The sequence below is a fragment of the Aulonocara sp. 'chitande type north' Nkhata Bay genome, linkage group LG2 (genome assembly GCF_057382095.1).
Source record: "Aulonocara sp. 'chitande type north' Nkhata Bay isolate Kocher_YH1m ecotype deep benthic linkage group LG2, A_spYH_male_GT1.1, whole genome shotgun sequence".
Lineage (NCBI taxonomy): Eukaryota > Metazoa > Chordata > Actinopteri > Cichliformes > Cichlidae > Aulonocara > Aulonocara sp. 'chitande type north' Nkhata Bay.
Window position 1 is genome coordinate 26,795,202 of NC_141345.1, and position 13,860 is coordinate 26,809,061.

General features: G+C 40.6%; 3 protein-coding genes across 7 annotated transcripts in view; all 3 read left to right on the top strand.

Moving 5' to 3' along the window:
* Positions 1–13,860, top strand: part of LOC147338011 (protocadherin alpha-C2-like) — a 196,890-nt gene that overhangs the window by 69,049 nt on the left and 113,981 nt on the right. The window contains exon 1 of one of the 5 annotated variants that reach the window (XM_086314018.1): positions 7,304–9,731. The exons of the other annotated variants lie outside the window; for them this stretch is intronic. Within the exon in view, the coding sequence (XP_086170144.1) occupies positions 7,377–9,731 (2,355 nt within the window). The 5' untranslated portion in view covers positions 7,304–7,376. Of the gene's footprint in view, positions 1–7,303; positions 9,732–13,860 lie in introns of those variants that run through there. 5 annotated transcript variants of the gene reach the window in all.
* LOC147338012 (protocadherin alpha-8-like) overlaps positions 1–13,860 on the top strand; it is a 75,662-nt gene that overhangs the window by 55,558 nt on the left and 6,244 nt on the right. The gene's annotated exons all lie outside the window — the stretch shown is intronic.
* LOC147338014 (protocadherin beta-14-like) lies at positions 722–5,881 on the top strand. Its single transcript, XM_086262970.1, has 5 exons — positions 722–3,079; positions 4,243–4,390; positions 4,472–4,636; positions 5,297–5,806; positions 5,868–5,881. The coding sequence occupies exons 1-5, from the start codon at positions 722–724 to the stop codon at positions 5,879–5,881; spliced, it is 3,195 nt and encodes a 1,064-aa protein (XP_086119096.1).

Genomic DNA, 13,860 nt, shown 5'->3' on the forward strand with positions numbered 1-13,860 from the left:
GTAGCAGATAAGATCAGTCTGCAAACAAAACTGACTGAATGTACTGTAGCAATAGACTACAAAAAGTTAAAATTCCTCTGGTGACTTGTGTAGGAAATGTAATATTGTCAGAAAATGTAGCTAGAAATTCTTGAAGTTTATGGCATGTGCTGTCCATGGTCCTGACCATGTTCATGCTCACTTCACAGTAAACAGTCCCAACAGAGCTCTATTAGCTGTAACTGATATGATATATAAATCAAATTTAATGACATGAAGTAATTTAATTTACTGGTCATTTAGAGGGAATCTTCTCCACACTTTCAGATACTTTTTTTCTTTGAGCGTTTTTTCAAGAGTGCACTACCTTATAATTTATTTACAAATACCCCTCAATTTATGTCGAAAACTTCAAAATAAGAATAACACATGAGTTTGATCTTTCGATTTAAGTTTCACATAGTTCTGATTTTCTGTAGTGATTGTTTTGCTCACAAGGTGTCAGTATAGTGAAAAGAGGCAGCATTAAATGTGTTTTCTATCGTTGCATTTTGATTGAGCCTCTTGATAGCGTCCCGGTTTGGATATTAAAGCAGTCGTTTCTGAGCTTGGGAATACGCTGTTCGTGCTTATGCTTGTTTTAGGAAAAGGGTGATTGTTCTTTACTCATGGACGATTTGTATTGGATCGCTGCAGTGCTGGATTGCCCTTATAAGTGACACTGATGCTTTTGGGTGTAACCATGGAACAAAGAGGACATGAGAAAGGAATGTGGAGACGACGCGATGTCATCTGCATTGTTGTCCTGTTTTTGTGGAGCTTGGCGTCGGCACAATTAAGGTATTCAATCTCAGAGGAAACTAACGAGGGAACGGTTGTTGGAAACATCGCAAAAGATCTAGGATTAGATAAAAGCACACTGAAAACAAGGAAGTACAGGATTGTTTCTAGCGGTGCTGAACCCCTTTTCCACGTAAATCAGAACGATGGTATCCTGTATGTGAGCCGAAAGATCGACAGAGAAGAGGTGTGCGCGAAGAGCAGTACGTGTGTGATAAATGTTAAAACTGTGCTAGAAAATCCACTGGAGGTCCATTACGTAGGAGTAGATGTGCTAGATATAAATGACCATGCTCCAGTTTTTCCAGAGGAAAATAAAATACTGGAGATTTCAGAATCCGTTCTACCCGGAGCACGATTTCAGTTAAAACCTTCACGGGATCTAGACAGTGGTCAGTTTTCTGTGCAGCAGTATAAACTTAACCACAACGACCACTTCCGTTTGGAAGTGAGGGATAAAGGAGATGATGGTAAAATACCTATACTGGTTTTACAAAAAGCACTAGATAGGGAAGCAGCGCACAGTCACTCATTGGTGCTAACGGCACTAGATGGGGGGAAGCCACCAAAATCTGGAGACATGAACATTTTGGTAAATGTTTTGGATGTGAATGATAACACGCCCATTTTCTCAAAAGATCTTTATTCGGTTAAGCTCAATGAAAATGCTCCTGTAGGTACAGAAGTCATACAAGTGAATGCAACTGATCCAGATCACAGTCAGAACGGAGAGGTAGTTTACTCATTTGGCAACAGTGTGAGTAATAATGTGTTTAACCTTTTTGATATTGACCAGTCAACAGGAAAGATAACTGTAAAAGGTCTGCTAGATTATGAGCAAAAGGATAAATATGAGATTGAAATTCAGGCGTCAGATAGAGGTTTGGCTCCGTTAACTACGGAAAAGAGTGTAATTATTAAGATTGTTGATGTAAATGATAACGCACCGGAGATTGAGGTAACATCATTTTCAAGCTCAATCCCAGAAGATTCCAGACCTGGAACTACAGTAGCTCTTATCAGTGTAAATGATTTGGACTCTGGAGTCAATGGAAAAGTCATTTGTTCATTAGGTGACGATGTTCCGTTTGCATTGTCACCATCTTTACAGGACAAAATGTATTCATTAGTGACCAAATCTCCTCTGGACAGAGAGAAACAGTCACAATACGAGTTGACAATAACGGCAAAAGACGCAGGTCAGCCTCCGTTATCATCTGAAAAGACAATAAGCGTTACGGTGTCAGATGTGAATGACAACAGTCCAGAGTTTTCACTCAGCCCATATACTTTCTATGTTACTGAGGGGAACAGTCCAGGAGCTTCGGTGTTTGCTGTTAAAGCCTCTGATCGTGATGAGAATGACAATGCGCGCATTTCCTATCATATTATCAGAGATGGAAGTGAAGATAATAAAGTCACTTCATTTCTAAACATAAACTCTGAAAATGGGGACATTTTAGCGCTGAAAAGTTTTGACTTTGAAACGCTGAAAACTTTTCAGTTCCAAGTTGTTGCCTCAGATTCTGGAACTCCGTCATTAAGCAACAACGTCACAGTCAACGTCTTCATTCTGGATCAGAACGACAACGCTCCAGTCATCCTGTATCCACTCAGCTCCAACGGCTCGACTAAAGGCGTGGAGGAGATTCCCCGAAACGTCAACGCAGGACACTTGGTGACTAAAGTCAGAGCCTATGACGCTGATATAGGATATAACGGTTGGTTGCTATTTTCACTGCAAGAAGTGACTGACCATAGTCTCTTTGCTTTGGACCGCTATACAGGACAGATCAGAACACTTCGCTCATTCACAGAGACAGACGACGCTGAGCATAAACTGCTCATACTGGTCAAAGACAACGGCAACGTTTCTCTCTCAGCAACAGCTACTGTGATAGTCAAACTTGTGGAGCCCAAAGAGGCTTTTGCAGCTTCTGATGTTAAAAGTGCAGCAAAAGATGACGAGGACAGTAATATCATATTTTACCTCATGATAACTTTGGGCGCAGTTTCTGTGCTTTTTCTCATAAGCATCATCGTGCTGATTGCAATGCAGTGCTCCAAATCCACAGACTATACTTCTAAATATCTGCCAGAGACTAATTATGATGGGACACTGTGTCACAGCATCCAGTACAGATCAGGAGAGAAGCGGTACATGTTAGTTGGACCCAGAATGAGTATAGGATCTACTATAGTACCTGGGAGTCATGCAAATACTCTAGTGCTACCTGATCGGAGACGAGCATCTGAAGAGGTAAGACATTTATGTTAGAGAACGCAATAGTTTGCAGTCATATTACTTCATTCACCTTCTATAACTTCACAGAAAGGCATTTGGACCAGCCGTTATTCACTGTCCGTTTTCTTGAGATAGTATTCATATCCCGATTAGAAAATTATTTTAAAAATAAATTTAAATACTATAAATATTTTGTATAAAAATATCAGACTATTAGTATTTAAAGTTATTATCTGGAAACATCTAACGTTTTTCAGAATCTAATTATACTGTCTCTACTTAGAACCTTCTAATTAGCTAATGAGGAAAAGTGATTTTCAGATTCCTCTAAGCCTGTAAGTCAAAGTAAATAAAGATGCTCCTTTAGAATTACCTGGAAACAGCTGCAGTATTTTGACTTTCTTGCAATACACAACGAATTCGCACGGTGTCAGTGTGCTGGCAAAAGACAGACTGTATCTTGTCGTCATTGCATTAGGGTTCCACATTTTTATTATCTCCTGGGTTCCCTACAGACAGAATAAGTTGAATGGATGCTGCGATCGTTTTACAAATTTTCCGGATTTGTTACGTCTTTTGAAATAAGCATCTCATAGGTATGTGCGTGTTGGACTCTTTTCTTATGACACTGTGACTTACACCGCGAAGAGTTGGTTAATTTTGTTTTAATGATGGGACAAAGAGGATGCGACCGAACGTGGATGAAAGGACGGAGTGTTGTGTGCTTGATCGCTATGCTTCTGTGCGGTGTGGCATCGGCTCAATTAAGATATTCCATTTCTGAGGAAGTTGAAGAAGGAACTGTGGTTGGAAATGTAGCAAAAGATTTGGGATTAGAGAAAAGCACACTAAAAGGCAGGAAATACCGGATTGTAACTAGTGCCATAGATCCTCTTTTTAATGTGGATCAAAACGACGGGATCCTGTACGCGAGGAGAAAAATCGACCGGGAAGAGGTTTGCGAGCGGAGCAGTACTTGTACAATAAATCTGAAAACGGTGCTAGAAAACCCACTGGAAGTTCATTATGTTGCTATAGAAGTGGTGGATTTAAATGACCATTCTCCCACATTCCCTGAAAAAGAGACAACACTGGAGATTTTTGAGTCTGTGCTACCAGGCGTGCGAATTCCGCTGCAACCCGCACGAGATCCAGACAGTGGCCCCTTCTCTCTTCAGCAGTATAAACTTAGCTCTAATGACCACTTTCGTTTGGAAGTTAAAGACTCAGGAGACGACGGTAAAATACCTGTACTGATTGTTCAAAAATCTTTAGACAGAGAGACTGCAGGAAGCCACACGCTCATACTAACGGCCATGGACGGGGGTAAACCTCCGAAATCGGGTACTATGAATATTCTAGTCAGTGTTTTAGATGTAAATGATAATGGCCCCATTTTCTCTAAAGATGTTTACACAGTGATGCTTCATGAAAATGCTCCGGTAGATACAACAGTCATTCAGGTAAACGCAACAGATTTAGATGATGGACCCAACGGGGATGTGGTTTATTCGTTTAGCAATGGCGTGAATCGTAAATTCTTTAAGCTTTTTGATATTAATCAGAAAACAGGTGAGATCATTGTAAAAGGGTTAATAGACTATGAGGAGAGAGACAGATACGAAATTGAAATTCAGGCATCAGACAAAGGCCTGCCTCCAATGGCTACACAAAAAAGCGTGATTATTAAGATAGTTGATGTGAATGATAACGCACCTGATATAGAGGTTACATCATTTTCCAGCTCAATCCCAGAAGATTCCCGACCTGGAACTACAGTAGCGCTTATCAGTGTAAATGATTTGGACTCTGGAGTCAATGGAAAGGTTATTTGTAGTGTAATTGATGATGTCCCTTTTGTTTTATCACCATCTTTACAGGACAAAATGTATTCATTAGTAACCAAGACAACTCTAGACAGAGAGAAACAGTCACAATATATAATAACAGTAGTTGCAAAAGACGGTGGCCAACCATCGCTATCATCTGAAAACACAATAAGTGTTACGGTGTCCGATGTGAATGACAACCGTCCAGAGTTTTCACTCAGCCCATATACTTTCTATGTTACTGAAGGGAACAGTCCAGGAGCTTCAGTGTTTTCTGTTAAAGCCTCTGATCGTGATGAGAATGACAATGCGCGCATTTCCTATCATATTATCAGAGATGGAAATGAAGATAATAAAGTCACTTCATTTCTAAACATAAACACTGATAATGGCGAAATTTTAGCGCTGAAAAGTTTTGACTTTGAAACACTGAAAACTTTCCAGTTCCAAGTTGTTGCCTCAGACTCTGGAACTCCGTCATTAAGCAACAACGTCACAGTCAACGTTTTCATTCTGGATCAGAACGACAACGCTCCAGTCATCCTGTATCCACTCAGCTCCAACGGCTCGACTAAAGGCGTGGAGGAGATTCCCCGAAACGTCAACGCAGGACACTTGGTGACTAAAGTCAGAGCCTATGACGCTGATATAGGATATAACGGTTGGTTGCTATTTTCACTGCAAGAAGTGACTGACCATAGTCTCTTTGCTTTGGACCGCTATACAGGACAGATCAGAACACTTCGCTCATTCACAGAGACAGACGAGGCTGAGCATAAACTGCTCATACTGGTCAAAGACAACGGCAACGTTTCTCTCTCAGCAACAGCTACTGTGATTGTCAAACTTGTGGAGCCCAAAGAGGCTTTTGCAGCTTCTGATGTTAAAAGTGCAGCAAAAGATGATGAGGACAGTAATGTCATATTTTACCTCATGATAACTTTGGGCGCAGTTTCTGTGCTTTTTCTCGTCAGCATCATCGTTCTGATTGCGATGCAGTGCTCCAAATCTACAGACTATACTTCTAAATATTTGCCAGAGACTAATTATGATGGGACACTGTGTCACAGCATCCAGTACAGATCGGGAGAGAAGCGGTACATGCTAGTTGGACCCAGAATGAGTATAGGATCTACCATAGTTCCGGGTAGCCATGCAAATACTCTAGTGCTACCTGATAGGAGACGCACATCTGAAGAGGTAAGAAAGACTTTATTTAAACAGTTGTTTTGAGAGTAGTTCACAATTCTCAGACACTCCAAAAAATACTGACTCAACATATTTAGAGCTTTATTTCCGTTGATATAAATATGTTCAAAGTGCTGCGTTAAACTTTCTCTTTATAACAGCTGAATAGAAACAGAACATAAATTTGTCGTGTGTATTCATCACCCAAACTAGCTGTGTGTGTGTTAATGAGATCGTTGTTGTATGTGTTTGCTAACAAGTAACGAGGTGATCTGTTAAAATCATAAATTAAACTACAGTTAGTGTGCTATGGTTTAATGTTAATTTTTATCCCTTTTGCCTTTGAAACTGAAAATATCTAATCAATCAGAAACAGACAACCTTTCGACTGAACATGAAAGATTTAATTTTAAAAATTCAAGAAAACAATAATTGCTTTTTAGAACTAGAACACCTGAAACATTTCTTTGGTAGTTTTCCCACTTTAGAGGCCCTTGACAAAACTGTAGCAGATTTCAAGGAATTGCAGGGAACTGAATTGTATCACTGAAGTTACTGGGTGTTCTATATTTTCCAAATGAGGAAGCCACAGTGATGACCTTTTAGAATGATGGGCGTGCTCAGAGCAAATTATGGCGCAATTTCTGACGTTTAAAAGTCATTATCGATAATGACACCGTGTTTTAATACATATAATGCTGTCTTATTGTCGTTGGATAGTTAAATCTATAACGCGCATGTTTATTTAATTCCCATAACATTTATGTGTGCTGAAAGTGTATCAGACTTTGTCGGTGTGCGTCTGCCTGTGGTCGGTAGTGTTGCTGTCCGTAGTGCTGAAAGTTGTTTCAGTTCTACAAGCCTTTTTATTAGAAATAATACAGAAATAACTCATATAGATTTCCAAAGAAGGAACCTTACAAATCATCGATAATATATCTTATTCTTAGCAGAACGCTGTTTTGTTTCCTGCAGTTGCCAAATAGTTTTGTTGCTTGAATTTAGTTGATTTTATTTCATTTCTTAGGTTCACGGTGCTGCAATAACGTCATATATCGCATGGTGTCGGTGTAATTACAAATGTTTTCGTCTTTTTGTCGTCACCAGCTGGTCCAGCCCTGTATTTTAGCATTTCGTGCAACGAGCTTAAATAAGAAATCAGCTGCTTGTCGTTCTCGGTGGTGTGCACAGATAGGTTTAATTTATGGAGAGCAGGTTAAAAAGGAACCCTGCTGCACTTTATGTCTAAACGACACAATAATTGATCCTGAAGTCGTAATTTTATTCTGCACATAATGGAACAAAGAGGACGGCGGACGTGGATCGAGCGATGGAGATGCATAGTCTATGCGGTGGCATTGGTGATGTTTGGGAGCGAAGCCTCGGCTCAGATCAGATATTCCATCTCTGAAGAGGTTAAAGAAGGAAGTGTTGTTGGAAACATTGCGAAAGACGCGGGGATTGATAAGGTTACGCTGAAGGAAAGAAAGTACCGCATTGTTGGCAGTTCAAAGGAACCCCTTTTTCATTTGAATCAAGACGACGGTGTTCTGTATGTGAGCAGGAAAGTGGACAGGGAAGAGATTTGCGAACGAAGACTCGATTGTGTAATAAACCTTAAAACAGTGCTAGAAAATCCTCTGGAAATCCATTATGTGACCGTAGAGGTGGTGGATGTAAACGACCACTCCCCCATCTTTCCAGAGAAAGAGAAACGACTTGAAATATTTGAATCGACGATACCGGGTGCAAGATTTCAGCTCCAACCTGCACGAGACCCAGACGGTAGCCAGTTCTCTGTTCACCAGTATAAACTAAGTCACAGTGATCACTTTCGTTTGGAGTTAAAAGATAGAGATGATGGTAAAATGCCATTTCTAGTTTTACAGAAGCAGTTAGATAGAGAGGCTGCGAGAGAGCACAAGGTTCTCCTTACCGCTATTGATGGGGGGAGACCGCCAAAGTCGGGAACAACGCAAATACTGATTGAGGTACTTGATGTTAACGACAATGCACCTGTTTTTACACAAGATGTATACTCTGCTATGCTGAATGAAAACGCATCCCCCGGCACGTTAGTCATACGGGTGAATGCCACAGATTTAGATGAAGGAGCAAACGGTAAAATTGTTTACTCTTTTGGTAAGGAAGTAGAAATCAAACTGCAAAAACTGTTTTATATAGACTCGAGCACAGGGGAAATTAAAGTGACTGGTGAAATTGATTACGAAGAAAATGAACGCTATGAAATTGATATAAGAGCGTCTGATGAGGGGACAATCCCTTTATCAACAGACAAAAGTGTGATAATAAAGGTAATCGACCTGAACGATAACCCACCCGAGATTGAAGTCACGTCATTTTCTAAGTCAGTTCCCGAAGACTGTAGGATTGGAACAACAGTAGCTTTGATCAGCGTGAATGATTTAGATTCAGGTCCCAGTGGGAAAGTCTCCTGTGTCATACCTGAGGATGTTCCTTTTGCTATATCGCCATCCCTCCAAGATAATATGTACGCCATAGTGACCAAGTCACTGCTGGACAGAGAAGAAAGGTATTTTTATGAACTTACAGTTGTTGCAAAGGATGCTGGTGTTCCATCACTCTTAAGTGAAAAGACAATAACTGTGGCGATATCAGACGTGAACGACAACAGGCCTCAGTTTTCAGTCAGTCCTTACATATTTTACATCACTGAAAATAACGATTTAGGTGCACAATTATTTTCAGTAAAGGCGTCCGATTGTGATGATAGTGATAATGCGCGTATTTCATATCACGTTTATCGGGACAACAGCGAAGGCAGTATGGCATTGTTTTTAAATATTAACTCGGAAAGTGGAGATGTTACGGCGCTGAAAAGTTTTGACTTTGAAACGCTGAAAACTTTCCAGTTCCAAATTGTTGCCTCAGATTCTGGAACTCCGTCACTAAGCAACAATGTCACAGTCAACGTCTTCATCCTGGATCAGAACGACAACGCTCCAGTCATCCTGTATCCACTCAGCTCCAATGGTTCTGCTCAAGGTGTGGAGGAGATTCCCCGAAACGTCAACGCAGGACACTTGGTGACTAAAGTCAGAGCCTATGACGCTGATATAGGATATAACGGCTGGTTGCTTTTTTCACTGCAAGAAGTAACTGACCACAGTCTCTTTGCTTTGGACCGCTATACAGGACAGATCAGAACACTTCGCTCATTCACAGAGACAGACGACGCTGAGCATAAACTGCTCATACTGGTCAAAGACAACGGCAACGTTTCTCTCTCAGCAACAGCTACTGTGATAGTCAAACTTGTGGAGCCCAAAGAGGCTTTTGCGGCTTCTGATGTTAAAGGTGCAGCAAAAGATGATGAGGACAGTAATGTCATATTTTACCTCATGATAACTTTGGGCGCAGTTTCTGTACTTTTTCTCGTCAGCATCATCGTGCTGATTGCGATGCAGTGCTCCAAATCCACAGACTATACTTCTAAATATCTACCAGAGACTAATTATGATGGGACACTGTGTAACAGCATCCAGTACAGATCAGGAGAGAAGCGGTACATGCTAGTTGGACCCAGAATGAGTATAGGATCTACTATAGTTCCGGGTAGCCATGCAAATACACTTGTGCTTCCAGATAGGAGATGCACATCTGAAGAGGTAAGAAAGGCTTTATTTTAACAGGATTTTTTTTTTTTTTTTTTGAGTAGTTCACAATTCTCAGACACTCCAAATACTGACTCTACATATTTAGAGTTTGAATTCGGTTGATATAAATATGTTCAAAGTGCTGCGTTAAACTTTTTCTTTATAACAGCTGAATAGAAATAGAACACAAATGTGTAGTGTATATTCATCACACAAACTGATGAGTATGAGTATCCTATGAGTATAGGATCTACCATGCAAATACACTAATGCTACCTGATCGGAGAGGGACATCTGAAGAGGTAAGAATGTCTCTCTTAATTTGAATATCTCATGAAGTAAAATTAACATTAATATGTTTTTGGAGGAGTTTGAACGAGATGATTTTGTTCATGTTGAAATGATGTCGAGTGCACTTTTCCCGTGTTTTGCTTGACCCCTCGACACGAAGTTGAAGCTTTTAAACACTATTTTTATTATCTCCATTGTAACGTCAGCTCGCATGGTGTCACTGTTTGTGAAAATTAACGACTCCCGACTGTACGTCTTCTACGTCAGTAGTTTTGCGCTACAGTATTTCTCGACAGGGTGCACTTGCGCTTTGGGGGGCAATGGCTTTAAATCTTTGATACCCTCGGAAACATTATGTTTCGGAATCCTGGAATATTTGGTTTTCATCAGCTCCAGTGTTTCGGTGTAAATTCATATTTCAATGTTTAACCGTCCTGTTCCTATTATTTTACTTATTCTGTGAAATCGCCATGGCAAGACGGGGATGCGGAGTACTGTTGGAGCGCCTGGTCGTCTTTATTGTTTCTTTGGCTCTCACTATGAATTCTTCTTCCGCACAGCTGCGATACTCTATTCCCGAAGAGCTAACGGTGGGTTCTGTTGTTGGAAATATCGCTAAAGATTTAGGGATGGATCACAGTGCTTTGCATGCTAGAGGATTTCGCATCGTTTCTGGATCGACTGAACCCCTGTTTCAACTCAACAGCAACGGCATAGTACACGTTAACAGAAAAATAGACCGAGAAGAGGTGTGTGAACGGATAACCACCTGTATTCTCAACATAAAGACTGTGCTGGAGAATCCCTTAGAGGTCCACTACGTCGGCATTGAGGTTTTAGATGTAAATGACCACTCTCCCATCTTCACGGACAACCAGACGCATTTAGAGATATCCGAATCTGCTTTACCTGGGGCGCGATTTCAGCTACAAGGCGCCCGTGATCCAGACAGCGAGATGTTTTCTATTCAACAATATAAGCTCAGTCAAAATGACCATTTTCGTTTGGAGGTTAAGGATAGAGAAGAGGATGGCAAAATTCCTGTTTTGTTTTTACATAAAGCGCTGGACAAAGAGGCTGCGCGAAGTCACAGATTGCTTCTGACAGCAGTTGATGGAGGAAAGCCCGCTAGATCAGGGACGATGGAAATTATTGTTAATGTTCTGGATGTGAATGATAATATGCCAGTTTTTGCCAGAGACTCATACACTGCTGAACTTGATGAAAATTCACCAATTGGCACAACTATCGTACAAGTAAATGCCACAGATTTAGATGATGGTTTAAATGGGGAGGTGGTTTATTCATTTGGGAATAATGTAAATAAGAAATTACGTGAAATTTTTGAAGTCGATAGCAATACAGGTGAAATTATTGTGAAAGGGCCCATAGACTATGAAGAAAAAGACCGATATCAAATTGATATTAAAGCTTCTGATAAAGGGCAAGTCCCCCTGGCAACAGAAAAAAGTGTTAAAATAACTATTTTGGACTTAAATGACAACACACCTGAAATTGAGGTGACATCCCTTTCAAGTGCAGTCCCTGAGGACTCCAAACCAGGAAGGACAGTAGCACTGATAAGTGTGAATGATAAAGATTCAGGAGTAAATGGAAAGGTGATGTGTTCTGTAAGTGAAGGTGTACCTTTCATATTAACGCCTTCATTGCAAGAAAATATGTACTCTTTAGTCACCAAGTCAATGCTGGATAGAGAACAGCAACCCAAGTATGACATAAGAATTGTTGCAAAAGATGCTGGTAACCCGCCACTGTCATCTCACAGGATAATAAGTGTGATAATATCAGATGTGAATGACAACAGTCCAGAGTTTTCAACAAACCCATATATGTTTTATGTGACTGAAAACAATGCTGCTGGAGGATCTTTATTTTCTGTCAGTGCTCATGACTGTGATGAGGGTGATAACGCCCATATATCATATAATATTATGAGGAATGCTGATGAAAAATTGACATCATTTCTAAGTATAAACCCTGAAAATGGAGAAATTGTGGCACTGAAAAGTTTTGATTTTGAAACAATCAAAACTTTCCAGTTCCAAGTTGTTGCCTCAGATTCTGGAACTCCGCCACTAAGCAACAACGTCACAGTCAACGTCTTCATCCTGGATCAGAACGACAACGCTCCAGTCATCCTGTACCCACTCAGCTCCAACGGCTCTGCTCAAGGTGTGGAGGAGATTCCCCGAAATGTCAACGCAGGACACTTGGTGACTAAAGTCAGAGCCTATGACACTGATATAGGATATAACGGCTGGTTGCTTTTTTCACTGCAGGAAGTTACTGACCACAGTCTCTTTGCTTTGGACCGCTATACAGGACAGATCAGAACACTTCGCTCATTCACAGAGACAGACGACGCTGAGCATAAACTGGTAATACTGGTCAAAGACAACGGCAACGTTTCTCTCTCAGCAACAGCTACTGTGATTGTCAAACTTGTGGAGCCCAAAGAGGCTTTTGCAGCTTCTGATGTTAAAGGTGCAGCAAAAGATGATGAGGACAGTAATGTCATATTTTACCTCATGATAACTTTGGGCGCAGTTTCTGTGCTTTTTCTCGTCAGCATCATCGTGCTGATTGCAATGCAGTGCTCCAAATCCACAGACTATACTTCTAAATATCTGCCAGAGACTAATTATGATGGGACACTGTGTCACAGCATCCAGTACAGATCAGGAGAGAAGCGGTACATGCTAGTTGGACCCAGAATGAGCATAGGATCTACTATAGTTCCGGGCAGTCATGCAAATACACTAGTGCTTCCAGATAGGAGATGCACATCTGAAGAGGTAAGAAAGACAATTTTATTTCTAGGCAGTTATGCTATAATTTTAATCAGAAATAAGAAGCTGATCCTACAAAATAATCTACTCAACAGGAACCGTCAAGAAGCATAAAAAAATATTCACTGTGTGAAATAAGTAGGCTGTGTGTTGATAAAATGCCTTACATGTGGTTTTCTGGTTAGCTCTCACACAGTCCAAACTTCTAATTCATAAGCAAATTGAACTGTTGCTTCTATGCCGTGTCTATACCATAATATGGTGCTCTGCTTTTGAAGTTTAAAATTATTTATAATACTAATATCACCCAAATATCCAGTCAGACACTTATTGTGGTTTGCATGTATTTATGTCTGAGTCTGAATGAAAAACTGTGAGCTTTGCGCTGTATACGCTTGGTTTTTTTTTTTTTTCATCTTTAATTGCATCTATATATCCTTCCTGTCTATGAGGTTTCTTACATGGGCTTAAAGCAACTGAATGACTGGCTATGAGATTTCTTGTGGTTTGTGCTTGCTGATGCTGTTGAGGTGATTCAATGGGCCATGAATGGCTGGAGCTAAGACAGAGAAGAGCAGAGAGTGCCTGAGGCGGGTGTGCAGTGCATCACAATGTGCAGCAAGTCAGGTGGGGTTGTTTCAGCAGGGATGTGAATTCATTCCAGGAGTGAAAAACAAGCAATATAATTTTACTATTTTTTTATTTGATTGGTTTGTTGTGCTTTGGAATTGAGAAATACTGATGTAGAAGACTGTATATTTAGCACACTGCACACAAGCTTCAGAGTGCATGATCCCCTTTGACTTACTGAAAATAGGTCACATTCTATGACATGTGCGAAGGTCTGCAAGCTAGAGTCTGAGAGGTGATTCTCTATCGAATATTGTGTGTTGCCCATAGCAACACACTGGGAGATCCACCTCTCAGACTCTACTGGTTTCCACAGACTAGCATGCACTCAACGGTCTTAGCAACAGCAGTGGAAGAGGATGAACGAGGGAGGGATGGAGAAAGCAGTAGAGTAGGGGGAGGGGATGTGG